This window comes from Lonchura striata, chromosome 15, assembly GCF_050655825.1.
Source record: "Lonchura striata isolate lonStrDom1 chromosome 15, ASM5065582v1, whole genome shotgun sequence".
NCBI classification, from domain to species: domain Eukaryota; kingdom Metazoa; phylum Chordata; class Aves; order Passeriformes; family Estrildidae; genus Lonchura; species Lonchura striata.
The window spans coordinates 4,112,017-4,139,391 of NC_140717.1; the positions used below are offsets into that span (position 1 = coordinate 4,112,017).

General features: G+C 55.9%; 2 protein-coding genes across 3 annotated transcripts; both read left to right on the plus strand.

Moving 5' to 3' along the window:
- Positions 1–30: 30 nt before the first annotated feature.
- SF3A1 (splicing factor 3a subunit 1) lies at positions 31–13,568 on the plus strand. Of its 2 annotated transcripts, none has more exons than XM_085592859.1 (17): positions 31–184; positions 248–378; positions 2,437–2,549; positions 3,646–3,847; positions 5,007–5,264; positions 5,725–5,799; positions 6,326–6,476; positions 6,940–7,133; positions 7,719–7,836; positions 7,930–8,115; positions 8,417–8,538; positions 8,720–8,962; positions 9,562–9,772; positions 10,489–10,643; positions 11,581–11,682; positions 11,831–11,902; positions 12,914–13,568. In XM_085592859.1, exons 2-17 carry the CDS (start codon positions 313–315, stop codon positions 13,013–13,015), a joined length of 2,370 nt encoding a protein of 789 aa, XP_085448985.1. In that variant the 5' UTR covers positions 31–184; positions 248–312; the 3' UTR covers positions 13,016–13,568. The 2 variants fall into 2 exon arrangements, with proteins under 2 accessions (XP_085448985.1, XP_085448986.1); XM_085592860.1 differs by having other exon boundaries at positions 31–121.
- A 2,699-nt stretch (positions 13,569–16,267) lies between these two features.
- Positions 16,268–27,244, plus strand: TBC1D10A (TBC1 domain family member 10A). Its single transcript, XM_021537291.3, has 9 exons — positions 16,268–16,535; positions 19,664–19,763; positions 22,855–22,962; positions 23,109–23,215; positions 23,746–23,860; positions 24,073–24,138; positions 25,145–25,334; positions 25,611–25,765; positions 25,934–27,244. The coding sequence occupies exons 1-9, from the start codon at positions 16,336–16,338 to the stop codon at positions 26,324–26,326; spliced, it is 1,434 nt and encodes a 477-aa protein (XP_021392966.2). The 5' UTR covers positions 16,268–16,335; the 3' UTR covers positions 26,327–27,244.
- Positions 27,245–27,375: the final 131 nt, after the last annotated feature.

Genomic DNA, 27,375 nt, shown 5'->3' on the forward strand with positions numbered 1-27,375 from the left:
CGCCTGCGCCCCCGGTGCGTCACTTCTGGCGCGCACGCGCGGCACAGCGCCCGCCGCCGCCATTTCGCCCCAGTCGGAGCCGGCGCCGCGTCCGCTCCGCACAGAGCCGGGCCCGCTCCGCACAGAGCCGCGTCCGCTCCGCACAGAGCCGCGTCCGCTCCGCACAGAGCCGCGTCCGCTCCGCACAGAGCCGGGCCCGCTCCGCACAGAGCCGGGCCCGCTCCGCACAGAGCCGCGTCCGCTCCGGACAGAGCCCCCGGCAGCGCCTCCATCGGCCTCGCCCGGCGCGGAGCCCCCGGCCCCGGCAGCGCCATGCCCGCCGGACCCGTGCAGGCGGTGCCTCCGGCGCAGCCCGCGCCCCCCGCCGAGAGCAAGCCGGTGCGGAGGGGAGGGGAGGGGCGGGGAGCGGGGAATGGCGCGGAGCGCGCGGCTCTGGCAGTGTGGCTCTCACGGGCCGGGCCGGGCTGGGCTTGGGGGAGCTGCGGCTTCGTCCGGTGCGCGGTGTTGACCCCTGTGCCCCGCTCGGGTGAGAGCCCACCTGCAGAGCTGCCCCAGCCCTGGGCAGGCACAGGAGGGACCTGGAGCTTTGGAGAGAGTCCAGAGGAGGCACCAGAGATGCTGCAAGGGCTGGAGCCCCTCTGCTCTGGAGCCAGGCTGGGAGAGCTGGGGGTGCTCACCTGGAGAGGAGAAGGCTCCAGGGAGAGCTCAGAGCCCTTGCAGGGCCTAAAGGGGCTCCAGGAGAGCTGGAGAGGGACTGGGGACAAGGGATGGAGGGACAGGAGACAGGGAATGGCTCCCACTGCCAGAAAGCAGGGCTGGATGGGATATTGGGAATTAGGAATTGTTCCCTGGGAGGGTGGTGAGGCCCTGGCACAGGGTGCCCAGAGCAGCTGTGGCTGCCCCTGGATCCCTGGCAGTGCCCAAGGCCAGGAGCCTGGGCTAGTGGGAGGTGTCCCTGCCCATGGGCTGGGGTGAAATGAGATGAACTTTAAGGTTGCCTTCCAGCCCAAACCATTCCAGGATTCCTTGGAGACAGCAGGATCCAGCTGGGGCTGGGTAGGAGCTGAGCCCTTCCCTGGCAGTGCCCCAGGGCTGTGGTTCCAGTGAGTTGGGGGGAGGTTGCCAGGAGCTGTGGGAGCTATCCTGGCTCCAGGAATGATGTGTGGAGGGATTAAAAGCCTGAGGGAGTGTGGCAGTCCTGTGTGTCCCTGTAATCTCCCAGAGCCTTTCTCTCTTGGCCATTTTCATGTTCTTTGCAGCCTTCCTGAGATGGGAATGTTCATTCCTCATGCATTCCTGAGATGAGAATCCAGCTCCCACAGAGCTGAAGCTGCTGTCCTGACTCTCACACAGGAACATCAGCACTCTTGGGGCTGACAGGGAGCTGATCTCGCTGAGAACCTTGGAAAATTGTGATTCCCCCCCAAAAAAACCCAGTGGCTTTTATGCACAGTTGTTACCAAGGCAACATAGCAGCATTGTTAAATATCGCTAGTGTAGTGTTGCCCCATCCTTCAGCTCCTCAAGATGATGTTCTGAGGGAGTGGGAATAAAACCTAGAAATGTTCATGGTGCCTTTTTCTTAACACACCTTGTTAAGGTTGTGTTTTATGGGATGGTTTGCTTTGGAAGGGACCTTAAAGCCCATCTCATCCCACCCCCTGCCAGGGCTGGGACACCTTCCATTGTCCCACCTGGCCTTGGGCACTGCCAGGGACCAGTTTGACTTGAGAACATTTTCTGGCTTGGATTTTCCATGGATTTGATAGAGCTGGGAGCTCTACCTGGATTTTAAATTATCCCTGACTGTAGCCCTGTTAGGATTATAAACATTTCCAGCAGAACTGTCCCAGTTTATAACACCTTTTCTTGGAAGCTGCTTGGTGAGGAAAGAGAAGCAGCATCTTTAGTATCCTGCAAAAGCATCTGATGGTTTTACTGGAATACAGATCCTCCCGTAACATCAGTGAGAAAAACACTCTTGGAGATTTTTCTCTTCAAAACACCTTCTGTTGCAGCTACAATGGCATTAAAAGCTGTGTTTTTTATTTAATGTGGAGTTAATAATTCAGGTCCCACAGGCCCCTAGGAAGATGCAGAACTTCCACAGCTGCTGAGGAATGATGAATTATTCCTGGAAATGTTACTGGAGCCTCTTGGCTCAGCATTTAAAAACATACTTGGGGTCAAGGCTGATACAGTGAAAATTGTTTTGGTTCCCATGGGGGCACCTTCCTTGTCCTGCTGTCCCTGCCCCTGCAGCAGGTGCCCCTGAGAGTCCAAGGAGTTGGTGGGATGGATGATCCAGATTGTTCAAGCAGTTCAGTGGCTGAGAGGCTGAGGAGGAGGATGGATAAAGGTTCCTGTGTGCCATTGTTTGGGATGCCTAATCCTGACTCCCCTTCACCTTTTGCAATGCAACTGTCTTTATTACAGCCAGAAGAGGAGCCTAAAGAGGAAGCAGCACCAGCCAAGCCTGTGGTGGGAATTATTTACCCTCCTCCTGAGGTCAGGAATATTGTGGACAAGACTGCCAGCTTTGTAGCCAGGTAAGTGGCACTGGTGGTGTCTCTTTCCTGGGATTTTCATGCTTCTGCTGTTCAGTGCAGCTCTAGAAGCTGAAGCAGGTCCCCGTTTTGTGGTTTTGCGTGAAGGATTTCAAGGATTGAGGTTGTACCAGTGAGACTGAAAAAGAAGTCTCTTCAGGAGAGGGTGTAAGACACCCTTTGCTAGAGAAACTGGTAGTAAATAAATAAAGTCCTTGTTCAAATGTCCAGTGAATGCTGCAATAACTAGGTGACAGGGCCTGTTCTGAATGATCTGAAGGGGAAACCAAATATCAGGTGCAAAGGGAGCCTTGGTACAGGAGTCATGGCTGTGTTTTGGTGCTAAAATGTGGTTGGTTTTGGTTCCAGAGAATTACTAAATGCTGCTCCAGTCCAACCCTTATTGTGTTACTCATCTTGAAAGTGCTGCCAAGGAGCGTTGGCTGCTTCTGAGCATATGGGGCTGTGTTTATCCTTTGGGATTGCAGAGACCTCCTCTTTTGGAGGAGCTGGAATGTTTAAATGAGACTGGGAGTTATCCAGAGAATATGAAGAGGAACACCCTGTGGCAGCTGGGAATTTTCTCCAGCTGCCCTGAAATCACTGGCTCGTGCTTTAGGTGGGAGGAGGGGATTTTACCTGGACTGGGGCTCCTAAATGCAGCACTCTGGGCTGGTCAGTCCCTGCACAGGCTGATGTTTACCTGCTTTTTTTCATTATATGATCACTCTAGAACTGAAATTAGTCTTGAGAACTTGTTAATAGAGCAGATAAAATGGATGTAGTAAGTAACTTGTAAACTTCGTGCTTTATAACTGTAAACTTCAGCCAGTGGTGGAAATGACCTTTGAGTGCAGACAGATGTGGCTGTGGAACACTTGTGAGTGTGAATTTTTAATATTCACATTAAAGGCACAATTAGGGGGACAGTTGCATCTAACTTGTGTGTGTTCAGCTGGGTGTGAGCTACTGAGGGAGAAACTCTGGTCGTGTGAGAGAGAGAATGATCTTCCAAGGGGCTGATGCCTCAGCACATCTTAGTCTGAAAGAGACATTTACCCTTGAGTTGATCTAAACAGCTTTTCTTCTTGCTCCCCAGAAATGGTCCAGAATTTGAAGCCCGAATTCGTCAGAACGAAATAAATAACCCCAAGTTCAACTTCCTGAACCCCAACGACCCTTACCATGCCTACTACCGGCACAAGGTCAGCGAGTTCAAGGAGGGCAAAGCCCAGGAGCCCTCGGCTGCCATCCCCAAGGTCATGCAGCAGCAGAGTGCCCAGCAGCAGCTCCCACAGAAGGTGAGTGTTCCTTTTCATCACTTTGGGGGAGATTTTGGCCACTTTGGGGTGGTGTCACAGCCTGGGGTTGAGAAGGAAGGAAGCTCGAAAGTCAAGAAGGAGCAGTTGGTTGTACATCAGTCAAAATGCCAGCAGTGACAGGCTTGGAGTCAAGTGTCTGGGGCTTTGTTTTGATGCAGATGTGCATCTCCCAGCTGCTGGTAACTCAAAAGCTGTTTGAAACTTTTTTAATTGGTCCATTTTAAGTAAGTTTAGCTCTGTATTGACTTACAAAGTACTTGGATGTGGCAGAGGCAAGCCTTGGGAATCCCTTGAAGTTCTGTTTGGCCTTGTTGCATGCACTGTTCTGTAGAAACTTTTTGTGCCAGAAGGATCGACCTTCCCTTAAAACATGGGGTACAAAGTGCTGCTCACCTTGTTCAGCTGTGCCTTTAAACATTCTGGGTGGGAAGAGGGCATGGAGTGAATCCAGGGCTTTTCCGTGTTTGATGTGGCCAGCAGCCACACTGGTGGCCCTGGGAAGACTATAGCAAAGTCCTGATACATTCCAGATTTGTTTCTGTTGGAACAACCTTTTAATAGTTTTAATAGTTTTAAATTATACCTGTTGATTTCTCATCCTTGCACCTGCCAGGATGGCAACTGGCATTGCTTTCCCACAGCAGCTGGAGGGGAAAAAAAGCTTCTCCTGAGTGGTGACTATTCCTTGCAAGTGATACCTCAGGTTTTAGCTTTAGTAATTTTCAGTGTGTAAGTCTAGGCTTCATATCAGGGGATGGTGAACTCCCTTCACAGACAGGGAGACAAAACCATTCCTTCTCTAGCTGGGGACCAAGGACAAATGATCCAAATCTTGGGCCCAGGAGCCTGAGATGAATGATGAACCGAAGAGAGAAAACAAGAAGGATGGGAATTCGTGGGCTAAAGCTGTAATTGGACAATTAGCTCAGATATGCAAATGGAGCAGAACTTATAAAAATGTGAGACCCCATGACCTGTCGTCCATTTTGTGGCCATTTTGGGTTGTGCTGCCCAAGGGGGATCCATTGAGGGATTAACAAATCCCAGCTTTATCCTTTAGCTCCATCTAGTCTGTGTTCTAGGTCAGCCTTCACCAGGCATCACAGAAGTCACTGGGCTGTGTCTGCTCTCCCTGCAGGTGCAGGCCCAGGTGATCCAGGAGACCGTGGTCCCCAAGGAGCCCCCGCCCGAGTTCGAGTTCATCGCGGACCCTCCGTCCATCTCGGCCTTTGACCTGGACGTGGTGAAGCTCACGGCGCAGTTCGTGGCCCGCAACGGGAGGCAGTTCCTCACCCAGCTCATGCAGAAGGAGCAGAGGAATTACCAGTTTGATTTCCTTCGCCCCCAGCACAGCCTCTTCAACTACTTCACCAAGCTGGTGGAGCAGTACACAAAGGTACTCCAGGCAGGGTGATTCCTTCTACAGCAGGAATGAGTTTGGAGGGCTGATGAAGCCCTACAAACCAGCCAGGCTGGAAATATCCAGGAATCCATCCTTTAAATCCTACTCTTCAGAGTGGATATTGTAATGGACACAGTAGTCTGTCACCTAAATGTGCCACACACTATTGTAATCTCACTAAACTGTTGGATTTTTTGTTTGTTTGCTTTTTTTTGTTTGTGTTTTTTTGGTGTATGTTTTTTTTTTTAAATCTGGAGAATAATCTGACCGCCACAAGTGAATATTTTGAAGTGTAGGGGTGAGCAGTACGTAGTGGGAGGGCTGCAGTAGAATAAATAGCATATAGCCCTGGGGGTCTGCTGGTATTGTTAGCAGTGTGGAAAGAGAATAATTGCTCTGAAAGAGGATTTGGCACAAAGAACTGTCACTAACTGTCATGTAAAATGTGTTTCAGATCTTGATCCCACCAAAGGGCTTACTCCTCAAGCTCAAGAAGGAGGCCGAAAATCCCAAGGAAGTCCTGGATCAGGTATTCCAGAAAAGAACTGCAAAAATGCTGAAGCATTTTGGCTATGTTTTAAGTTTTTTTCTCTTTGCATATTTTTGGCTTGTTGGCAGCAGATAGAGAATAAAACAGATGTGTCACTTGCTGCCACTTGTGTACAGGGTGCTCTAAGTTCCTGTAAGCTGCAGCTGGTGTTCGTATTGGGGGTAGTTTATGGCAGCACAGAGATACTGCACAGCCCCATTTCCACATGCTTACAAAGTGGAATCCTGGAATATCCTGAGTGGGAAGGATCCCACCCTCCAGTCCTCATGTCCCTGCCTAGACCCCACCCTGTCCATCCCTGGCAGTGCTGTCCAAAGGCTCCTGGAGCTCTGGCAGCCTCGGGGCTGTGCCCATTCCCTGGGCAGTGCCAGCACCTCTGGGGGAAGAACCTTTCTCTCGCCTTCAGCCTGACACTGCTCCAGCTGTTCATCCTTTCATTTGCAGACCAGCAGTGAGATGGCTGTGCTGTTCCTTGTCTGACACTGTGCTCTGCCTGCTCCTGCAGGTCTACTACAGAGTGGAGTGGGCCAAGTTCCAGGAGCGAGAGAGAAAGAAGGAAGAGGAGGAGAAGGAGAAGGAGCGTGTTGCTTATGCCCAGATTGACTGGCATGACTTTGTGGTTGTGGAAACAGTTGACTTCCAGCCCAACGAGCAAGGTACTGATGTTAAATGTTGTCACCTCTATGGAACTGCCCCCTTTGTGCAGGAAATGTGTCCTGAAGTGCCGTTTTTAGGCAGACATTGGGATTTACAGCCTTTTATCCTTCAGTGTTGAAGGGAAAAGCCTTACACTGAAATTTTGCAGGGCTGTTGTTTTTCTTGTGGAGTCACTGATGTTCTCCTTGAAGGAAGTCCAGGACTGCAGTAGTATCCACTTCTCCCCTTCCACCAGGACAGCAGAACTTGTCCCACTTTCTAGTAGTGCTTCCGTTTATAAGTCACTTTATCTTCATGTGTCATGCTGGTGTTTGTACAGACTCCATCCATTCCCTTCTTTATCCTCTGACTGCCAAGGATTTTGTTGCCACTCCTTTTTGTTGAAGAATTGGTATTTCTGTCAGTGTGTGTTGAGTAGTGAAATGGGATAGAAAAACAGAAGCTCTGTTTTCTGCATTGTAGGGAATTTCCCTCCTCCCACCACTCCAGAAGAGCTGGGAGCTCGAATCCTGATCCAGGAGCGTTATGAGAAGTTTGGGGAAAGTGAGGAGGTGGAGATGGAGGTGGAATCAGATGAGGAAGATGAAAAGCAAGAAAAAACAGATGAGCCTCCAGCCCAGCTGGATCAAGACACACAAGTGCAGGATATGGATGAGGTAACTGGATAATAGGATTTTGTCCCCTAAAGTTTATGTGGTTTATGATAGTCCCCACTTTCACTGTAAATAGTTCTTCAGTTTCTTGAGGAAATGAAGTTTCCCTCTGATGAAATCTCCAAACAACCTGTTACTGCTGGAGTATGGTTGTGTGTTTTTAATGTTTTCTATGACAGTACAAGTTCCAAGAGAGAAATCCAGTAATTTTGGCAGCCAGTGGTATGGATTTTATATTTCTGCAGTTTTAAGTCTTTCAGGCTATTTTGTGCCCAGAGTCTGGAGCACTGAAAGATGACTCATCTTAGCCTCTGCCCACTGTAAGCTGTTTTTCTGGTAACAGGGAACAAGAGTGTGGTTAACTGTGTAGCCTGTGTGCAAGGCTGCTGTAATGTGGAAACTGAGGAATGGTTGCTTCCTCTTCTGGGGCTGCTGAATTTCTGAATCATGGTTCAGGTGTCCAAAACAGCTCCATTGCTTTGAAGCTGCGTAATCCATTCTTCCAGCACTGTGTAGGATTTTATGTCTCTCTCAAAGGAATTTGACCACTGGAACTTGGTTGTGATTTTTGGTTTTTTTTTCAATAAGGGGTCAGATGATGAAGATGAAGGTCAGAAGGTTCCTCCTCCTCCAGAAACTCCGATGCCACCCCCGCTCCCTCCCACACCAGATCAGGTCATTGTGCGGAAAGATTATGATCCCAAAGGTAAATCAAACTAAAAACCCACCTTTATCTTCCTGAAGAATCCCAAATCATTTGTTTCTAGACTGAACCAACACTGTGGTTTTGCTCTCCTAGCCTCAAAACCATTACCACCCGCCCCGGCTCCGGATGAGTACCTGGTGTCTCCCATCACTGGAGAAAAGATTCCTGCCAGTAAAATGCAGGAGCACATGAGGATTGGGCTCCTGGATCCCCGGTGGCTGGAGCAGCGGGATCGATCCATCCGGGAGAAGCAGAGTGATGACGAGGTCTACGCCCCAGGTCAGCTTGAGCATTGCACAGCCCCTCCCTGCCCCCACCGAGCAGCACCATCTGAAATGAATCTGTGTGATGTCCTTTCTGTAATAATGAGATGGGAATGTTTGTCAGCTGTTGCTGGCCAGTATCTTTCAAAAAAAAAAAAGGGAACAAGAGTTGGACTTCAAAGGTCCTTGTGGTCCCTTCCAACTCATAATATTCTGTGTAAAAAGAGCATCACTCGGTCACTAGGTATCAAATAATAGAAAATTCAGTAAGAGGCTTGGTTATATTGCTTGAGATAAGAATTGCTCTTTTCCCTCAGGTTTGGACATTGAGAGCAGCCTGAAGCAGCTGGCAGAGCGTCGTACTGATATCTTTGGTGTAGAAGAGACTGCCATTGGTAAAAAGATTGGTGAAGAAGAAATCCAGAAACCAGAGGAAAAGGTAGAGTAGAAATTGGGAATTTGTGTTTGGAGGGTTTTTTTTTTTTTATAATAGGTCTATGTAGCATTGTGAATGCTCAGAGACAAAAGAGTCTTGATATTTTTCTTCCTATCAAGTTGTTCTCTGCATTTCTTTGCAGTCTGGCCAGGTTGGGTTAATCTGATTTATTTTACTCTCTCAGGTGACCTGGGATGGCCACTCGGGCAGCATGGCCCGCACTCAGCAGGCTGCTCAGGCCAATATCACTCTGCAAGAGCAAATTGAAGCCATCCACAAGGCCAAGGGACTGGTGCCAGAAGATGACAGCAAGGAGAAGATTGGGCCCAGCAAACCCAATGAGATACCCCAGCCACCCCCTCCCTCCTCAGCCTCCAACCCCCCTGCCAGTGCCCAGCCCATCACGTCTGTACCTCGTCCACCCACTGTGAGTGTTTGGGCTCTCAGAAGCCAATTACTGGGGCTGTAGTTAATTAGGAGGGGTCCTGATGGAGGGCAAGGGTCCTGGCATGGAAGAAGGTGTTGTGGGAAATTTGTGGTTTAAGAGTAGTTTGGAAATACTAGAAGAACCTTACTGAGCTTGCTGTTAAAAATGGAATATGATACTTAGGTGAAGTTTTACCTTAGAGGTATCAAAAAGACTGGGATCAGCTGGGCAGTGGGATTTTGAAGGCAGAGAATATGGCTAAGAAAGTGATGACTGGGGGCCTTTGTAGGTGTAGAGTGATGTTGTACAAAAGCAGCCCGAGGTAAGAAGGGATCTTCTGTGAGTCCCAAACAGCAATTTAGCAAACGAACTAAGTGGCTGATCCCAAAGCAGCGGGGGAAGGAGGACCCCTTTAATCTGTTAATGAGGCTTCTGTACCTGTTGAGAGCAGCTTGTGTTGCCCATATGGTGGGGCCACTAAGGCTTCCTGCGAGTCTTTGGGCAGCAGAACCCGTGGTTCTGTGTTTCCCTGTATTTTTCATCGGGGCTGTGGCCAGCCCTGGGCATTCCTGCTAAGGAGCTTCACCTTCTCTCCCCAGATGCCTCCTCCCGTCCGCGCCGCCGTGGTTTCTGCAGTGCCGGTCATGCCTCGTCCCCCCATGACGTCCGTGGTCCGGCTGCCCCCGGGATCCGTCATAGCCACCCCCATGCCTCCCATCATCCACACCCCACGCATCAACGTGGTGCCCATGCCCCCCTCTGCTCCCCCCATCATGAGCCCCCGCCCACCCCCCATGATCGTCCCCACAGGTCAGTGGCGTCAGCTTTTCCTGGGGAATTGTTGGATAGTTCCTTTAGAACGGGCTTTGGCTTGGAGTCTTTCTCCTCCTGTGCCCTGGTACTGGTGTGTAACCAGGACTGCAGGCACTAAGTTGTGTTAAGAGTTTGGGGGTGTTTGGTATGGCTTATCTAGTCCTGCTTTTGGGCTCAAGGCTCTTCCTGCACCATGAAATGCAGGGAATCCTGTGGCCCCAGGAGCCTGCTCGGGTGAAAATTAAGAATGCAGGGTAAAGAGAAGCTGCCAGCACCTCAGTGGGTGTTACAGCTCCTTACAGAAACTGCTGCTGCTGGAGGAAAAGCTGTTTGCTGGACCTTTTCCTCATTAGGTGCTTTGAAGTTAAAAAGCATGATGTAAAAAGCAATTCTTCTTTTATTTTCATCTTCTTTTCTTCCCCAACTGGAGGAGCTGGCACTGCTGCGTGCCAAACTGAGAGCATATTCTTTTTTTGCAAGATCTGCAGGAAGCGCTCATGCCTTGTTATCTCTTCCTGGAATGCTTCCCAATATAAGAGCTCTTGAATGTTTGAAGTTTGCATGTTGCTGTTGGTTGTAACTTCCTCCATGTATTGTGGCATTTATTTTCAGCCTGTGCTGCTCTGCTCAGCGTGTTTTTGTTGTGAGAGGGTGTTTGCTGTGCACTCAGGGGGTGACTGTGGGTTGTGATGTGTGTCTCCCATCCATTCCAGCCTTTGTCCCTGCTCCTCCCGTGGCTCCGGTCCCATCCCCGGCACCAATGCCTCCCGTCCACCCCCCGCCACCCATGGAGGATGAGCCAGTCTCCAAGAAACTGAAGAGTGAGGACAGCCTGATTCCAGAGGAGGAATTTCTGCGCAGGAACAAGGTACATACATGTGTGGGTCAGAGTCCTGGGCTGCTCCACTCTAGCTCCAAAGGGGCTCTGAAGCCAATTCCCTGCACAGAGGGGCAAAAATACCTGGCAAGAAGGGCCCGAGGTATCTCTTTTGTCATTCATGAGCAAACCAAATTTCTTTGTTTCTTATTGGGAAGAGCTACACAGGGTGGGATAATGCTCTTCTGTAATTAAGGGCAGTGAGAGGTAGGTTATAATGCAGAGAAGAACTAAAGTTGCTAATGAGCTTTTAAAGAGAGGAGGGCTAAGCTGGAGATGCAAAGAGATTAGAGTATCAATGCCAGCATGATAGTAGGGTAATGTGGTGTATTCCATAACAAGGTGAGCCTCTGTTCCTTCCTGAGCAGTGCCAGTGTCACAGGAGGAGTTGTAAATCCTTAGGAAAGTCTGTATGGTTTTTCTGGGAATATTTAAAAGAGGAGGTTTAGATGGGGTACTGGGAGGGAATTGTTGTCTGTGAGGGTGGAGAGGCCCTGGCACAGGATGCCCAGAGAAGCTGTGTCTGCCCCATCCTTGGAAATGTCCTTGCTTGGATGGGGCTTGGAGCGGCCTGGGGTAGTGGAAGGTGTCCTCTGCCATGGCAGGGGGTGGGACTGGATGGACTTTAAGGTCCTTTCCAACCCAAACTAATCTGTGGTTCTGTGGTTTCATGTGCACAGAGGAGCTGTCACCTGTTCAGGGCTTCACACCCTCACCCTGTGACACCATCAGCATGCAATCGTGCTGAATAGATGGCACACGAAAGGAAGAGAAATCCAACCAAATAAATGCTTTATTGTGGGAGCAGTGGAGTAACTTGTAAACACATTTCAGTGTGTTTACTGAGGAACCAAGATATGGAAACGAATACTTAGTCTGGTGCTGTGTTATCACAGCCCTGAGAGACTTTATCTGTGTTTTCCTGTAGGGCCCGGTCACGGTCAAAGTCCAGGTTCCCAACATGCAGGACAAGACGGAATGGAAGCTGAACGGCCAAGTGCTGGTGTTCACCCTGCCCCTCTCAGACCAGGCATGTAGCTCATCCCCCTGCCCTGCTCCATGTGCTGCCTGTGAGAGCAGCAGCTGGGAGCTCAGCCTGCTCCCCACACTGCAGCTCCACGGGGCTGGGGAGCAGGACTGGGACAAAAGCACTGAAGGAGCCCTTTGATCCTCCCCAGGTGTCTGTTATAAAGGTTAAGATCCACGAGGCCACAGGGATGCCAGCTGGGAAGCAGAAGCTGCAGTATGAGGTGGGTATAAAGCCTTCAAATGCTGGTTGTTTCTTCAGTGCATTCTCTCACATGACTTTTTTTACAAAGAAAAATTATAATGTATAATTTAATGCACGGTGAGATACTGGAAGAGCAAAGGGAATGTTTCTCCTGCCTGCACAGCTGTGACAGGTCTGCCCTCTGTTACAGCAGGACAGGCTTCTAGTAGGTGATTAAATCAGTGGATTTTCACATTGTTGCTGCTGCAGATGAGTCCTCCAAACTTGATGTGGCTTTCTCCGAAATCAGCCTTGTATTATTAGAGTTTTAGGTTGTTTGTTTTTTTTTTTTTGACATTTAGCTGCAGCAGCCTGCTCCCACAGCTCTACTGTGTGCTCCGGGAGGTGGGCGAGTGTGCTTTGGAACCCTGGCAGCTCAGGGAAGGCTTTCTCCAGCACAGGGAAGGGAAGAACTCACTCTCTTTTCTCTCTCTTCCTCTGGAAGCCAGAGCTGTGAGAAAGGCTCCGTTCCTTTTTAATGACTTATTTCCAGTCATGCATGTGCCCAGACAGGCACAACCTGCTGCCTAAGCAGTGAACTTTGTGCACTTACCTCCTCAGAGTTCATCTGTGGGCAGATACTCTGTTAACCCTTAGAAAGGGAGCCGAGTTGATTATTTTTAAGGGGAAAAAAAAACGGTGGGGGGAGAGTGGAGCCTGAATAACTCCCCTTGTGGTGACTCCTTATCTGTGTGTTCTAGGAGCCACATTGTCTATATTGGCTGGCCTAGTGGAAAGTGTCCCTGCCCATGGAGGTGGGGTGGATGGGGGGATCTTCAGGGTCCCAAACCATTCTAGGATTCTATACCCACCTCCAGTGTCCATCTAGGACGCTGAAATCTCTCTGAGGTCTTCAAAGTCTGCAGTGTTCTGTCATCTCCTTGCTCCAAGTACAGCCAGGAGGGTTGGGATCTGGGTGGGATTCTGTGGGAAGGCAACACAACTTCTGACTGCTCTTTCGTGGTTTTTTGTCCTTTTCTCCTCCCCTCAGGGCATCTTCATCAAGGATTCCAACTCCCTGGCTTATTACAACATGACGAGTGGCTCTCTGATTCACCTGGCACTCAAAGAGAGAGGAGGCAGGAAGAAATAGGAGGCGTGGAGCCCCGAGACGTAACGTGTCCATGTTGTAACCCCAACCCTCCCAATCCTATTTCCATTCTGACCTTTTTGGGGCTGCATCCATTCCCCCCCAGCAGTAGTTTGAACAGAGAGACTTTGATCCCCACTGATGAGAAGCTGATGGAGCCCTAAAATGTGTCAGTGTAGTGAGTAGTCTGTAGTGATCAGTGCTTTGCTTGAGTGCAGGCTCTCCCTTGAATCCCCTTGGGAAAAAACATCATCAAGGTCATACCCAGCTTAGTTTAGATCCATCTTTGAGGGATTTATGGCGGCCAGGAGCATCATCTGTCTGCCCTCAGCACTCACTGCTTCGTTTAACCTCTTGCTAATTGAAAACTTCTTCTCCACACACTTATTAACCCCCTTGTTCTTTCCCTGTCTTGGATCTTGTATGAACCCTGACTTGGAGGTTTTTCCTCCCTTGGCATGAGCTTGTGTTGCTGTTCATGTGATAAAGGAGGTCTGGGTCTGCTCTGGACAGCCTGTGATTTGTTTCAATAAACATGCAGCTCTCCTTCCTTGGATTTGGGGTTTTCAATGGAGATGTGCCTGGTTTTGGAGCACCCGGATGGGGAAATACATCAGGATTTGTAATTAAGCAGTTTACAATAGGAAATCCTCTTATTTTCTGGGAAAAGCTACAAGAAAAGGGGCTTGTTGAAGTTTCCCTGGTGCTGCTCAGTCATTCCTGAAGGAATGCTTATGACTGTGTGTGTGGGGGGGGGGGGGGGGGGAAATACTCTGAACTTAGCAAGAATTTTATTGGAAAATGTGACTTAATTATATCCTGCAGTTGGAATCTCTTGGGCCTGGGGAGCATCTGGGTCTGGAAAAACAGATGACTCCTGGGCCTTCAGTTAGAGTTTGATAAAAACACAGCACAGCAAAGTTAATCCATGGAATCAAGTGCCTAGAAAGAGGCAGGTGTCTGGAATTTGGGTACCTCTATTTTTTTGGGTAACCCAAAGCCATACACTTATTATTACGTATATTTTCAGTCACGATCGGGCTGTGCAGGAACATCCTGTTTACCTTGTTCCATGCTTAGGAGGGGAGAGAGGGATGAAGCAGGAGGGAAGAGCCAGCATCCTTCTGCTTCTGGTGTGCTCCCCTGGGTCCAGGAGGAAGCCCTGTGGCTGTGGGGAAGGTGGCTGGCACTGGCCCAGCCCAGGTGGCCCGTGTTCCCTGGCCACAGTGTCCAGCTGTTGTCTCTGACAGGTCCCCACGTGTCCCTGTCACAGCCTGCTCCCCTCCCTGCTGCAGGAATCCGGAGTGTGGCTGGATGGTGGGTGCAGGGTGCTCCTGGCCTGCAGGAAGGCAGGATAATCACTTCCCTTCTCTCTTCAAAACCAGACAATAGATACAATCCTGGAGAAAACAGGCAGCGAGCGGGGTTTTCCAGAGCGGATAGAAAAAAACTGCCAAGGGAGCTCTGAAATGGAGAAGTTGTGTTTGTATCCGGGGCCGGGCCCTGCTGTGCTGAAGGTCACCCTGTGTTCCTCCTCCTGCTGTGCTGGGCACCACGGAGCTCCCCTGTTCCCTCTGTGCCCTCGGTAACAGTTTCAGCCAAGCCCCTTTACCTACGCTCCAGCAAGAAAAGTTCCCCCTGGAAATCAGTAGCATGGAGCCTTGCCAGCCTGTTTCCATCTAAATCCGAGGGATGAATGCTGCAACAGACTGTGTGTGGAGATCTGGTACACAACAAGTGCCTTTGGAGCCTTCCACTTCAGTGGCAAGGACTGCTGGGCCCCTGCTGCCAGAAAAATCTGGAAGTAGGTTGAGTTGCTGATTTTAAGGAACCTCATTGCCTCTTCCTTTTGGCACAGTTATCACCTTGAGAGGGATCCTTCCAATACCTCCTGATCTGTGCTGTAAGAGGGAGGAAATGGAGCGCTGAGCTCTGGAGGTAGGCTGGACCTGTCCCTGAAAGGCTTTACCCAGGACAGGTCCCAGCACATCCCAGTCTCCTACTGATACTTTGGTGTGTTATTTTTGGGAGAGCCAGGCTGGTTTTACCTGTCTGGGGTGCTGTGGATGGGGACTTTGGGGTGACACAGCAGTGGTCTGGCTATGGGATCTGCAGGGCAGGGACAGCTTTGGAGAGGGAAACAGATTCCACCACTGCCCCTGGAAGTGCCCCATGCCAGTGGATGTCCCAGTGCTTCCCAGCACAGCCCTCCTGCAGTCCCAGTATCCAGCCTTCCTGGAATACCAGTGCCATCCCAGCACAGCCCCACTGTGGCTGTCTGATCCCACTACAGCCCCCTTACACAGGTCCCAGTACAGCTCTGCTATGGCCCATACTGGTCCCAGTATGGCCCATTTTATCTCACACTGGTCCCAGTAGACCCCTGTTCTATTCATCCACATCCCAGTACAGCGGGTTATGGCCCACACTGGTCCCTGTACAGCTCGTGGCTCATACTGGCCCCAGTAGAGCTTGTTACATCTCATGCAGAACCCAGTACAGCCCCTTTGTGTCTCATACTGGTCCCAGTCCAGCCCATTATGTCTTATAGTGGTCCCAATTACAGCCATGTTCTGTATTGTCCTGACCCCAGTCCATCCTGTTGTGTCTTGTACTGGTCCTGTCCATCCCATTATGTTCTGTACTGGTCCCAGTCCAATCCGTTATGTCCCATACTGGTCTCACTCCATACCGTTATGTCTCATACTGGCCCCGGTCCATCCCGTTACATCCCGTACTGGTCCCAGTCTATCCCGTTGTGTCCCGTACTGGCCCTGGTCATCCCATTGTGTCCCGTACAGGTCCTGGTCCGTCCCGTACTGGTCCCGGTCCATCCCGTTATGTCCCGTACAGGTCCTGGTCCGTCCCGTACTGGTCCCGGTCCATCCCGTTATGTCCCGTACTGGCCCCAGTCCATCCCGTTATGTCCCGTACAGGTCCTGGTCCGTCCCGTACTGGCCCCGGTCCATCCCGTTATGTCCCGTACTGGTCCCGGTCCATCCCGTTGTGTCCCGTACTGGCCCCGGTCCATCCCGTTGTGTCCCGTACTGGTCCCGGTGCCTCCCCCCAGCGCTGCCCCACTGCCGGCGCACGGAGCCCCGCCCCTCACCGACACCCGCCGGCACTTGACGGACAGCTTCTCCCGTCCTGTCGACCAATCATCTTCGGGGGCGGGTTCTCCGTTCCGCAATCTTGGCGGCTGATTGGCCGAGGCCCTGCTCCCGCCCAATGGCGGTGCAGAGAGGGGGCGGGGCCGGGGCGGGGCGTGGCCGCCGCCGTGTCCCGGCATGGCGGAGCGGCCGCGCCGCCGCTGAGGCGCCGCCATGGCCAAGAGCCGCGGGGGCGGCGGGCCCAGCTCGCCCGGCGGGCGCAGCCTGGCGGGCACCCGCGAGAGCCTCGCCGACGCTGGCGGCGATGAGCTTAGCTCGCTCGGCTCCGACTCCGAGATCAACGGCGGCGGCCCCGAGGAGCGGCGCGTCGATAAGTTCGGCTTCATCGTGGGCAGCCGCGGAGCCGAGGGGACGTGAGTGGGGGCCGTGAGGGGGGGCCGGGGCCTTGGCCTGAGGGGCCGGGGGGCACTGGGACAGCGAGGCGCAGAGGAGCCGCCCCGGGCCCGGCCCAGTCCGCTCCGGCCGCTCGGCCCCCGCAGGGCCGGGCTGGGGCCGGGCCGGGCCGGCCGCGGCTCTCCCCGCCCCGGGGGTTCGTCCCCGCCGCCCCCGGGCTGGGCGCGGGCCGCCCGCGCCGCTGTCAGGCATCGCTCGTGCCCGCGGCGGAGGCCGCGGGGAGGTGGACGAGGGAGAAAGGCTGGAAGAACTGCGGGTGTTGAGGCTGGAGAAGAGAAGGCTCCGAGCAGAGCTTAGAGCCCGCTCCAGTGCCTAAAGGGGCTGCAAGAGAAGCTGGACTCCTGACTTTGGGCAACGGCCTGCAGTGACAGGATAAGAAGAAATGGTTTCCTTCTGTCAAAGGGCAGGGTTCGATGGGATACTGGGGAGAAATCGTTCCCTGTGAGGGTGGGCAGGCCCTGGCACAGGGTCCCCAGAGAAGCTGTGGCTGCCCCTGGATCCCTGGCAGTGCCCAAGGCCAGGTTGGATGGGGCTTGGAGCAGCCTGGGACAGTGAGAGGTGTCCCTGGCCATGGCAGAGGGTGGCATTGGATTAGCTTTAAGGTCCCTTCCACCCCAGACCATTCCATGATGTTGTGATGGCTTTGTGAAGAGCCCCAAAAGCTGTTCCAGCTGTCCCATCTCCCTCTGAAGCAGGGGAATGGCTGGGAAGCGGTGTCCACCCCATTTGGGATCTGGGAGCTGCCAGCACACAGCTGTCTGGTCAGCTCCAAGCACTGATTCCAGTGGACTTCTGGCCTCTGTCAAGCCAAGGAGGCCAGGCCGTGGTGTCCCTCCAAGGAGCCCTTGTTGGTAGTGCTGGCAAAGGCACCATGGTCACACTGCTCCTCGGAGGAAACCCTCGGAGGAAGTGAGGCTAACCCGAGGCGCTGGGCCCCAGGGCGGTGCTGACACCCAGGAATGTGCTGTTGCTGTCGAGCTGGTTCGGCAGCGTGTTTGGCGATTGCCTTCCTGGCCCTGCTTTCACAGCAACGCCCAGAGAAAGTCGGGATGGCAGTGGGAGCAGCGCGTGGCAGCCAGCTCCTCTCCTGCAGGGACATCGCCTGGAGCGCTCCCCTTGGGTTTTGCCCACCTGAGCGCTCTGGTGCCCGCTGTGCCTCAGTTTCCCTATCTGTGAGGAGCAGAGCATTCACCCCTCATAGCCTGTGGGTGTTACGGGGTGGGTCCGTGGGGTGAAAAGGTGCTGAAGGTTGGAGTATTTGTGCTGGGCAAGGTGCATCACTCCGGGTGATAAACCTTGTCCCTCAGCACTGCAGGAGTGGTGTGGCCTCTCCTTCGCGTGGTGCTGCACCCTGTCCTGGCCACACACCACATTTAGGGGACACTTGTCCTGGCTGTCATTCCCGTGGGTGTCCCTGTCCCTGCAGCAGGCAGCAGCAGCTCTGGATGAAGGTTGTGGTGCTGGAGGCTGGTGGCTGCTCCCAAGGGTGCTGACAGTATGGTGGCTGCAGTCACTAGGGACTGAGCCTCCTGCAGCACCCTGCAGATGTCCTGGGGCCCAGTCCTGCCCTGCTCCACGGCTTTATTGGCTCACTGTCCTGGAGGGAATAATGAGGAATACTTGACCTCCTGCTGTAGCTGCCAGAGTTGGGTTTGCCCTACGGGGAGGAGAAGCACAGGAAGGGCAGGCAGGGTATCCGAGCATCCATGGGCAGTCTGAGGGCACCGCGAAGGGCCGAGCTGTGGGGATGTCACCCAGTGTGGATGCAGAGGAGCTCATTCCTAGCATAGGGCATCCCGTCACTTCCCTGCCTGGTGTGCCCCCGCCCTCCCGCCTGGGCCATATGAAATGCAGCCGGTCCTCGCTCCCTGCCCGCTGCCAAGCAGCCATCAGCTGGGAGCAGCTTCCAGTCTGTGCTGGCGGGGCTCCAGCAGGCCCGCCGCCAGCTCCTGTATCCAGCGTCCCGCGCTCCCGAGCTTCCCACGCCTCGCGGAGCCCGGCTGCAGGCCAGCGCTGCCTCCATCCCCGTGCCGGGCTGGGGAGCTGCCGGCCATGCCTGGCCGTGCCGGGAGGGTGGGGAGCCAAGCAAAGCAGATCCTTTGGGAGCGGGTTTGCTCTCAGAACAATCGCGCTCGCCCCGTCCGACCCGCAGCGGTGGGTGGGACTCGGCGGGGAAGGGCTGGGCAGGGCGCGGGGCAGTGCTGCCAGCTGGATGCGGCCCTGGACTCACCCTGCCGTTCGCTTTCCGGCTCGGCATGTGGAGGGAGGAGGCCAGGCCTGCGTGTCCTGTAGTGGGGCTGGGTGCTGGAGGATGCTCAGCACCAGGCCACTGGCCTCGGGTCCTCAGGAAGGATCTGACTCTCCCTGAGATTGGTGTGGCCACAGGACAACGTGGAGCAGAGCCTGGGAAAGCATCGAGTCCTCACTGATGGCTTGGTGGAGTGTCTGCTCTCCTTGGATGGCCCTGCCTGGCCCTGCCCCAGCTGCCTGTCACCCATCTCCGCACAGATGCCGTGCCACGGGGGGTTGGAGGCCGCGGTGCCAGCTTCAGCATCACAGCAGCATCCCCCCTGCCTCAGCAGGGTTAAATCGGATTCCCTGGCTAGACTGAGGCGTTTCTGGAAAACACTCCCCTCCCTCCTAAGAGACCCTGGTCTGGGCTCGGTGCCGGGCCTGGAGCAGCTCCAGGCGTTGGGAGCGCAGTGTGGCTGGAGCTGTGTGAATGACACGATGCTTATGGCCCCACTCCCTCTGCATGCAGCCGGCCCCTGCCACAGGGATCAGCTCTTGCTCATCCCTCACCTTCCTGGCGTGTCCCTGGGGATGCTGCAGCACGTGCTGTGTGCAGAGCAGGCTGCTCCCGAGAGGTTTGAGCTGCTCTGCTGGTGCAGGGACTTCACCCACGGGTGGCGAGCGCTTCCGGCAGCTGCCGAAATACCGGCGCTGCCGAGCGTGTCCTGAGCCCTGCGCCTTGAGGGCTGCAGCCACCTGGGCATGGGGGTACCCAGGGTGCTCGGGAGGCAGGGGGCCTCCCGTATGGAGGGCCAGGCATCCACTGACCCACAGCCTCTTCCTCCCGCTCCCACAGGCTGGAGGAGGTGCCCTTGGAGGTGCTCCGGCAGCGGGAGTCCAAGTGGCTGGATATGCTTAACAACTGGGACAAGTGGATGGCCAAGAAACACAAAAAGGTAAGTGACAGCCATGTCGCCTCTGGGAGGTGACAGTGAGGGACAGCCAGGCACAGCGGTGTCCCTTTGGGGCAGCCTGATGTCACTGGTTCCCTGCAGACAGGCGTCTGTGTGCCTTTGGATGATACTGTTGGCTTGAATGTGCTGTTCATTCCGCTTAGAAACTGGAGCTTGGGGGGCTGAGTGGTCCTGAGCCAGCCCACTTCTGCCTCCAGCTCTTTCCTGCTGGGCTGGAGCCTTCCTAGGGCTTCTTTGGCTGCCTGCAGGCAGCCATGGGAATTGTTTGCTCATGGAAACTTCTGTTCTGAGCATCTCGCAGACCAAAAAAAGCTCGGTGTAGGAAATGTTTGAGCCTAATGTGCACGACACTGGTCTGTGAACAGGGGTCCCTGGACGACTCCTGGTCTGCTGACTCCATGTCTTGGTTTGCTGGTGCTCCCTGATCCCCTGTGTCTGCAGATGAGGCAGGAATTGGGAAGCAGCAAGTCCAGGGTTGCTGCTGTGTGTCTGCTGGGAGCAGTGAGGCTGCTGGCATGGGACAGCAGTGCCAGAGAGTGGCCGAAGGGCCTTCTCCTCCTCCTCATGCTGGCAGAGTCTCCTCAGTGTGCCCAGAGTGCTGTCCCTACTCAGTGCCTGGTGAATGACACCGGAATCCCTCATCTGTTTCCTGGCTGCTCTTAAAGGATTTGGGAGCATTTTCTGGGCCACGGCAGGCGGACGCTTTGTTCCACGGGCAGTTTCCACCACTCTCCAGCCAGGTGCCACAGGGTGCCCTCTGGAATGGGGCTGCTCTGCCTGGCACAGCAGCTTGCTTGTGCTTAGCCAAGCCTCTAGGAGTCTCCATGGGGCTGATGTGCTTTATAGTCTGTCCTGCAGCAAAAATCCATGCCTGGAGTTTTGGAGAGGCTGCTCTGGAATGCTGTTCTGTGCCTGTATCCCTGGGGCTGCTCAGGGAAGGCTGCCAGGCTTGGCCTTGGATGCTGTCAACTATCCTTGGTCTGGCAGGAGCCTGCTTGGTGCAGGTTCCTGCTGCTCTGGGGGAGCTCCCTGAGCCTCTGAAAAACCCCAGTACTTTTCTGGCTGCCTCACCAGGTTTGGCAGGCAGCCCAGGGATGCCTGGGCCAGCTCCTGCCGGGCTTGCTCACACCTGCAGCGCTCCAGCATCCCAAAACGCTCCCTGCCTGGCCTCGATCCCAGCAGAGCCTGACCCCACATCCTTCATGGTGCTGTGCTGTGCCAGCACCGCGTGCTGGAAGGAGGGCAGACGTGTGGGTGTGCAGCTCCCACTGCTCTCCTGGCATGGGCAGCGCTCTGACTTCACCTTGCTTCCAGCATCCCTCAGCCCAGACACGCTCCCGGTCCCTGGAAGATCACGGTGGGATGGTGGGGCTGATGGCAGGACCCCATGCGGGCCCAAGGGGATGAGCTGCTCAGCCCCAGTGGTGCTGGCCCGGCCAGCCGGAGGGGTTGCCAAACCAAAACCCAGCCAGGCGGTTTCCTTCCTGGCAGCTCAGTCAGCAGGAAGGGGAGCTGGCTGGAAATGGGAGCTGTCAGCAGCCATGGAGCTGCCACAGCGGCCCTGGGCATCGTCCGCTGTGTTTCCTGCCAGCACAAAGGGACCTGCCTCAGCAAACAACCAGCGAGGGTGCAGCAAACCCCCAGGGGAGGTGATGGTACTGTGCTTGGAAACATCCATCTGCTCCCCAGTTGCTCCAACGAAAGGGAAACACAGCTCTGGGCAGGCAGGAGAGGCCTGGGGAGGATATGGGAGCTGCAGGCCACTGCTCTGAGAGCCCTGGCATGTGCCAACAAAGCAGGGGCATGAGGAATGGAGGCTGTGCTAGGGTTATGCAGGGTGTTGTGGGGTGGGACTGTGCTGAAAGCAACAGGCTTGTGAGACCCACCTTGCTGCATACCCTGGCTGAGGACTGTGAGGAAAAGGACACATAAGGATGTGGAGCTGCTGGAGCCAGGCTGGGAGAGCTGGGGGTGCTCACCTGGAGAGGAGAAGGCTCCAGGGAGAGCTCAGAGCCCTTGCAGGGCCTGAAGGGGATCCAGGAGAGCTGGAGAGGGACTGGGGACAAGGAATGGAGGGACAGGACACAGGGAATGGCTCCCACTGCCAGAGGGCAGGGATGGATGGGACATTGGGAATTGGGAATTGTTCCCAGTGAGGGTGGTGAGGCCCTGGCACAGGGTGCCCAGAGCAGCTGTGGCTGCCTCTGGATCCTTGGAAGTGTCCAAGGCTCAGCTGGACACTGGGGCTTGGAGCAGCCTGGGACAGTGGGAGGGAACCCTGCCCATGGAATGAAATGGTCTTTAATGTCCCTGCCAACCCAAACCATTCCATCATTCTGTGATTTGGAGCTGCTCCTGTGATGAGGAGTTGGAGTGGGATGCTGGGGGCCCTGTTTTGGTCCCTGCTGGTGCAGGCAGCACCAGAGCTAAGCTGGCTCAGCTTCCCACGCAGGGTAGGCACCGACTGCCTCGCCTGGACTTTGGTCCTGGCTGTTGCCCAGTGCCAAGGAAACCAGGGGCACAGGAAACTGTGGGCATGGAGCTGGCTCTAGGGGCCTCAGGATCTGGCCATGCATGGAGATAGAACCAGACCTGCCCTTCTGCCAAGGATGAGCAGGTGGAAAGGCTGAGGCACTCGTCAGGGTGCACATCCCTGCTTCCCACGGCCCCATGGTGGGGTGGGGGGCTGGACTGAGGGCTGGGGAGCCTCCCCTGTGTCCTCAGTGCTTCCAAATGGGACAGAGCCACTCGCTCCCCACCTTGACTCCAGTGTTTGCTTTTCCAGCTCCCAGCAGGATCTGGCTTTGAGGCAGTGCCAGGCTTGTTTGGAGCTGTTTGCAAGCCACGAAGCCTCTGCTGGGCCTCTGGCAGCTCCTCTGTGCTGCTGGTGCTTGACTGCCATTCCAGCTGGCATCCCTGCATCCCAGGCACTCAGGGACAGTTCTCCTTGTTTGGGAAGCAGCAGGGGACCAGGCTGTGGCTGTGGTGCTGGCCTGGCTCCCACCTTGCCCCAGGAGTCTCTTTGTTTCCAGCGTTCTGTGATCTTCCCGTGACGGCTGTGTGTCTCCCGCAGATCCGACTGCGGTGCCAGAAGGGGATCCCGCCCTCGCTGCGGGGCCGTGCCTGGCAGTACCTCTCTGGGAGCAAGGTCAAGCTGGAGCAGAACATGGGCAAGTTTGATGTGAGTCCTGCTGGGAACCCTCCTGCACCACCAGGGAGGGGGCAGTGCTGGGGTGCCTCCTGCTCGGGCTTGGGTGTATGTTAGGATCTCAGACATCTTGTGGGGGGTGTCAAGGGTGCTGCTCACCCCAATCTTCCCCTCCCCAGGAACTGGACCTCCTCACAGGAGATCCCAAGTGGCTGGACGTGATCGAGCGGGATCTCCATCGGCAGTTCCCCTTCCATGAGATGTTCGTCTCACGTGGAGGCCACGGGTATGTGGAGCTACTCTGTGTCCAGCCCTCAGCAGCCATGGATGGGGTGGGCACTGTGTATCCCAGCTCATGGAGCACACTCCTGTCCCCAGAGTCCTCCCATTCCTCCGACATTCCCTACACTCCCACAGTGGCAGAGCATGCACTGACTGAAAACAGGATGGCTCAGACCAGCTCTAACACCCAGTGGGGTGGGAATTGCCATGACAGGAGGGTAGAGGGAGGAGGTGGCAGCCTGTGGCCTCCGTTTCACCAGGAAAATGCTGCTCCCAGTGTGTTGGGAGCTGCAGCTAGGTCCTTGCCTGTCTGTCCTCACTCTGGGCCGAATGGTTGTCTCCACGGCTCGACTCCCAGATCCAGGCAGGACCTGCGCTCTGTGGGCCGAGCCCCAGAGCTGTTGGCCCGGCTTTGTGTGGAAAAGGGATCCCAGCCAGGGAGTGACCCAGGCTGGAGCCTGGCGTGCACGGGGAAGGCTGCTGGGCCACGTGCGTGCCGTGTGCCCAGCTGTGCGTGCCCGGGTGTCTCTGCAGGCAGCAGGACCTGTTCCGGGTGCTGAAGGCGTACACGCTGTACCGCCCGGAGGAGGGGTACTGCCAGGCCCAGGCGCCCATCGCCGCCGTCCTGCTCATGCACATGCCGGCCGAGGTACGGGCACGTGGCTCAGGGGACAGCTGGCACCTCCTGGAGCGTTGTGGGGCCCTTTGGGGGGTGCTGATGAGTGGGGTGCCCAGCTCAGGGCAACCCAAAGGGCTCCAGGGGTGCTCTGCTGCTTGCCACCCTCTCCCGTGGTTCCTGGGAGCAGGGAGTGGGCCACAGGGATGTCCTCTGAGTGCTCACCTGCTGTCCTTGGCTTGCAGCAAGCGTTCTGGTGCTTGGTGCAGATCTGTGAGAAGTACCTCCCTGGCTACTACAGCGAGAAACTGGTAAGTAAAGAGCTCATGGTGCTTTCAGCAGTGGCAGGGACCTGCAGGGTGCTGCATCTGGGTTGGGGCAGCCCCTAGGATCAGTCTGGGCTGGGGATGAAGGGATCAGGAGCAGCCCTGGGGAGAAGGACACAGGAGTGCTGGTTGGTGAGGGTTGACCACACCCTGGCCATGTGTCCTGGGCTGAGCCCCCAGTGTGGGCAGCAGGGGAGGGAGGATTCTGCCTCTCTGCCCTGCCCAGGTGAGGCCCCAGCTGCAGAGCTGCCCCAGCCCTGGGACCCAGAACAGGAAAGACCTGGAGCTGCTGGAGAGAGTTCCAGAGGAATCCATGGAGCTGCTCTGAGGGCTGGAGGTCCTCTGCTCTGGAGGCAGGCTGGGAGAGCTGGGGGTGCTCACCTGGAGAGGAGAAGGCTCCAGGGAGAGCTCAGAGCCCTTCCAGGGCCTAAAGGGGCTCCAGGAGAGCTGGAGAGGGACTGGGGACAAGGGATGGAGGGACAGGACACAGGGAATGGCTTCCTACTGCCAGAGGGCAGGGATGGATGGGAATAAATTCCTCCCTGGGAGGGTGGGCAGGCCCTGGCACAGGGTGCCCAGAGCAGCTGTGGCCACCCTATCCCTGGAAGAGTTCCAGGCCAGGTTAAACAGGGCTTGGAGCAACCTGGGATAGTGGAAGCTACCACAGGGCATTTGGATGGAATGAGATGAGTTTTAAGGTCCCTTCCAACCCAAACCATTCCACAATTCTGAATCTCCAGGCCAAAGACTTGTCCAGCTCCTCACCCTGGGGAAAGAAGGGGTCTGAGGAGGGGCTGGGTATTCCCACAGTCTCCCTGTTGTGATGTGGCTCCCAGAAGCATTCAGGGATGGGGGTCTCAGTGTAGCATCCGTGGGACACAGCTCTGCTCACATCAGGTGTAGAGGGTTGGCTGCCCTTGCTGGGACCTGGCCCTGGGGGCTGATCCCAGGGCTGGGGTATTCACTGGGATGCTGGTCCCTGTCCCTGCAGGAAGCCATCCAGCTGGACGGACAGATCCTCTTCTCACTGCTGCACAAGGTCTCCCCTGTGGCCTACAAGCACCTGAGCAAGCAGAAGATCGACCCCATCCTGTACATGACAGAGTGGTTCATGTGCGCCTTCTCCCGCACGCTGCCCTGGAGCTCCGTCCTGCGCGTCTGGGACATGTTCTTCTGTGAAGGTAGGAGCTCCCCACCATCCTCCTCCTCCTCACGGGGTGACTGCACTCCCCACGGCCATGGGACCTGTAGCAGGGCAGGTTTGGGGCAGCCACAGCCACCAGTGGAGGTGGGCAGTTTTCCTGGGGGTTAGGAGGCATGTGCATTCCAAATTCACCCTCTTGCATGTCCTGACCGTTAGTGGGACTGGGATGTGCTGTCCCACAGCATTTGAGGGACACGGTGGCAGTGTCACCCTGTCCTACCTGGTACTCACTGCGTCTCGTCTCCTCTTGCAGGAGTGAAGATCATCTTCCGGGTGGGCCTGGTGCTACTCAAACACACCCTGGGCTCCTCGGACAAGCTCAAATCCTGCCAGGGCCAGTATGAGACCATGGAGAGGCTGAGGGCCCTCAGCCCCAAAATCATGCAGGAGGCCTTCCTGGTGCAGGAGGTGAGGTGCTGGGGACGGCCTGGGGGCCCAGTGCTGCCAGACTGGGCTGTCCCTGGGTGGGCGGAGCATGGGAAGCAGCCCCCAAAAAGCTTCCTTAGCAGTGCCCTGAGGGGGATCCCACACCCAGCCCCGGTGGCACTGTCGCTGATGGAGCAAGTGTCCCCACAGGTCATCGAGCTGCCGGTGACGGAGCGTCAGATCGAGCGGGAGCACCTGATCCAGCTGAAGAAGTGGCGGGAGACGCACGGAGAGCTGCAGTGCAAGTCCCCCCCGCGCCTGCACGGCGCCAAGGCCATCAGCGAGGCGGAGCCCGCGCCGCGCAAGGCTCTGGAGCCCGTCCCCTCCATCATCGTTTCCCCCGGGCCGGCCCCCGTGCCCAAGGCCCGCAAGAGCAAGGAGAAGAGCCGGGAAAAGGGCCCGGCCAGTCCTGCCAACGGCCCCGGGGCCGAGGGCAACGGGGCGCCCGGCACGACCCGGGAGCTGCTGCACCCGCAGGTCTCCCCCCACCACCAGTCCAAGGAGAGCCTGAGCTCCCGGGAGAGCGAGGACACGTACTTGTAGGGCCCGGCCCACACCCCGGGCAGCCGGGCTCAGCGGGGCTGCGCACGGACCCGGGCGCGAGGACACCCAGGGGGACCCCTGGCACCCGGCGCTGGGGGCTCTGAGCTGGAGGGATGGGACAGGGGGGCTGTGCGGCTCCGGGAGAACAGCGTGGCCCTCTCGGGGCATCCGTGGAGCTTGGCCAGGTGTGGTGACCAAAGGGGACACCGTGGGTCTGCGCTGGGTGCCCACCCCGCAGGGTGCTGGCACCACGAGCGGTGGGAGCCCGGGCAGGGGGTGGCTGAGCCACCCGAGCTCCCTCCCCACGCTGGGGGGCTGGGCTGCCCCTTGGGCCCCTCTCCCCGTCCCAGAGCCCCTCGACCCATCACCCCCCGGGTCCCTCCTGTAGCCCCCACCCTGCGCCAGCCGGGCAGCCCCAGCCCCAGTTCCTGAGCACTTAGGCCTGGCGCAGGGCACTGGGGGTACACGAGGAGCCCTGGGACCCCTCGCCCCCCTCTTATCTAGTGAGGATATATCAAGCTGTAGCCCTATATGTAGTACCCAACTTACCTACTCACTGAGCCTATTTATTATTCCTCTGAGGCAGGACAGGGACCGAGGCAGGATGTGCTAGAGGCGGCGGGATTTGTTGCCGAGTTTTGGGGCTGAAGGCCCCCCATCCCATCCCCTCCCATCCCCAAGTTCCCCACAGCTCAGGGGGAGTGTTTACCCTGCCAGGGCTCACCCCACCACTGCCACCCCCCCCCAGGCCCCAGCGCAGGTGAGACGGGGTGGGTGAGCAGCAGCCAGGTGCCCCCTGGTTGTGGGGTCCCCTCTGCCCCCCCCGCCCTCCCCGAGGGTGGGTGGTGGGTTTGTAAAATAAAGCGGGAAAAGCAGTTTTGTACAAAGGGGTCAATAAAGCGAGTGTGTAAAGGCGCAGCCCCGGCTCCCACCTCTCTTGGCCTGGGATGGGGCTGGAGGGTGGCAGGAGGCAAGGGTGTCACCTCCCCTTTGCTGCACCAGTACCAGCTTTGGGGGTACCCTGACCTGGACCCTGCCCATGGTTCTCT

Coding starts and splice junctions, on each gene's coding strand:
- TBC1D10A (XM_021537291.3), top strand. CDS start 16,336: ATGGCCAAGAGCCGCGGGGGCGGCGGGCCCAGCTCGCCCGGCGGGCGC. Junction 16,536..19,663: donor AGCCGCGGAGCCGAGGGGAC/GTGAGTGGGGGC, acceptor CCGCTCCCACAG/GCTGGAGGAGGTGCCCTTGG. Junction 23,861..24,072: donor TCATGCACATGCCGGCCGAG/GTACGGGCACGT, acceptor CTTGGCTTGCAG/CAAGCGTTCTGGTGCTTGGT.
- SF3A1 (XM_085592859.1), top strand. CDS start 313: ATGCCCGCCGGACCCGTGCAGGCGGTGCCTCCGGCGCAGCCCGCGCCC. Junction 2,550..3,645: donor ACTGCCAGCTTTGTAGCCAG/GTAAGTGGCACT, acceptor CTTGCTCCCCAG/AAATGGTCCAGAATTTGAAG. Junction 5,265..5,724: donor TGGTGGAGCAGTACACAAAG/GTACTCCAGGCA, acceptor AATGTGTTTCAG/ATCTTGATCCCACCAAAGGG.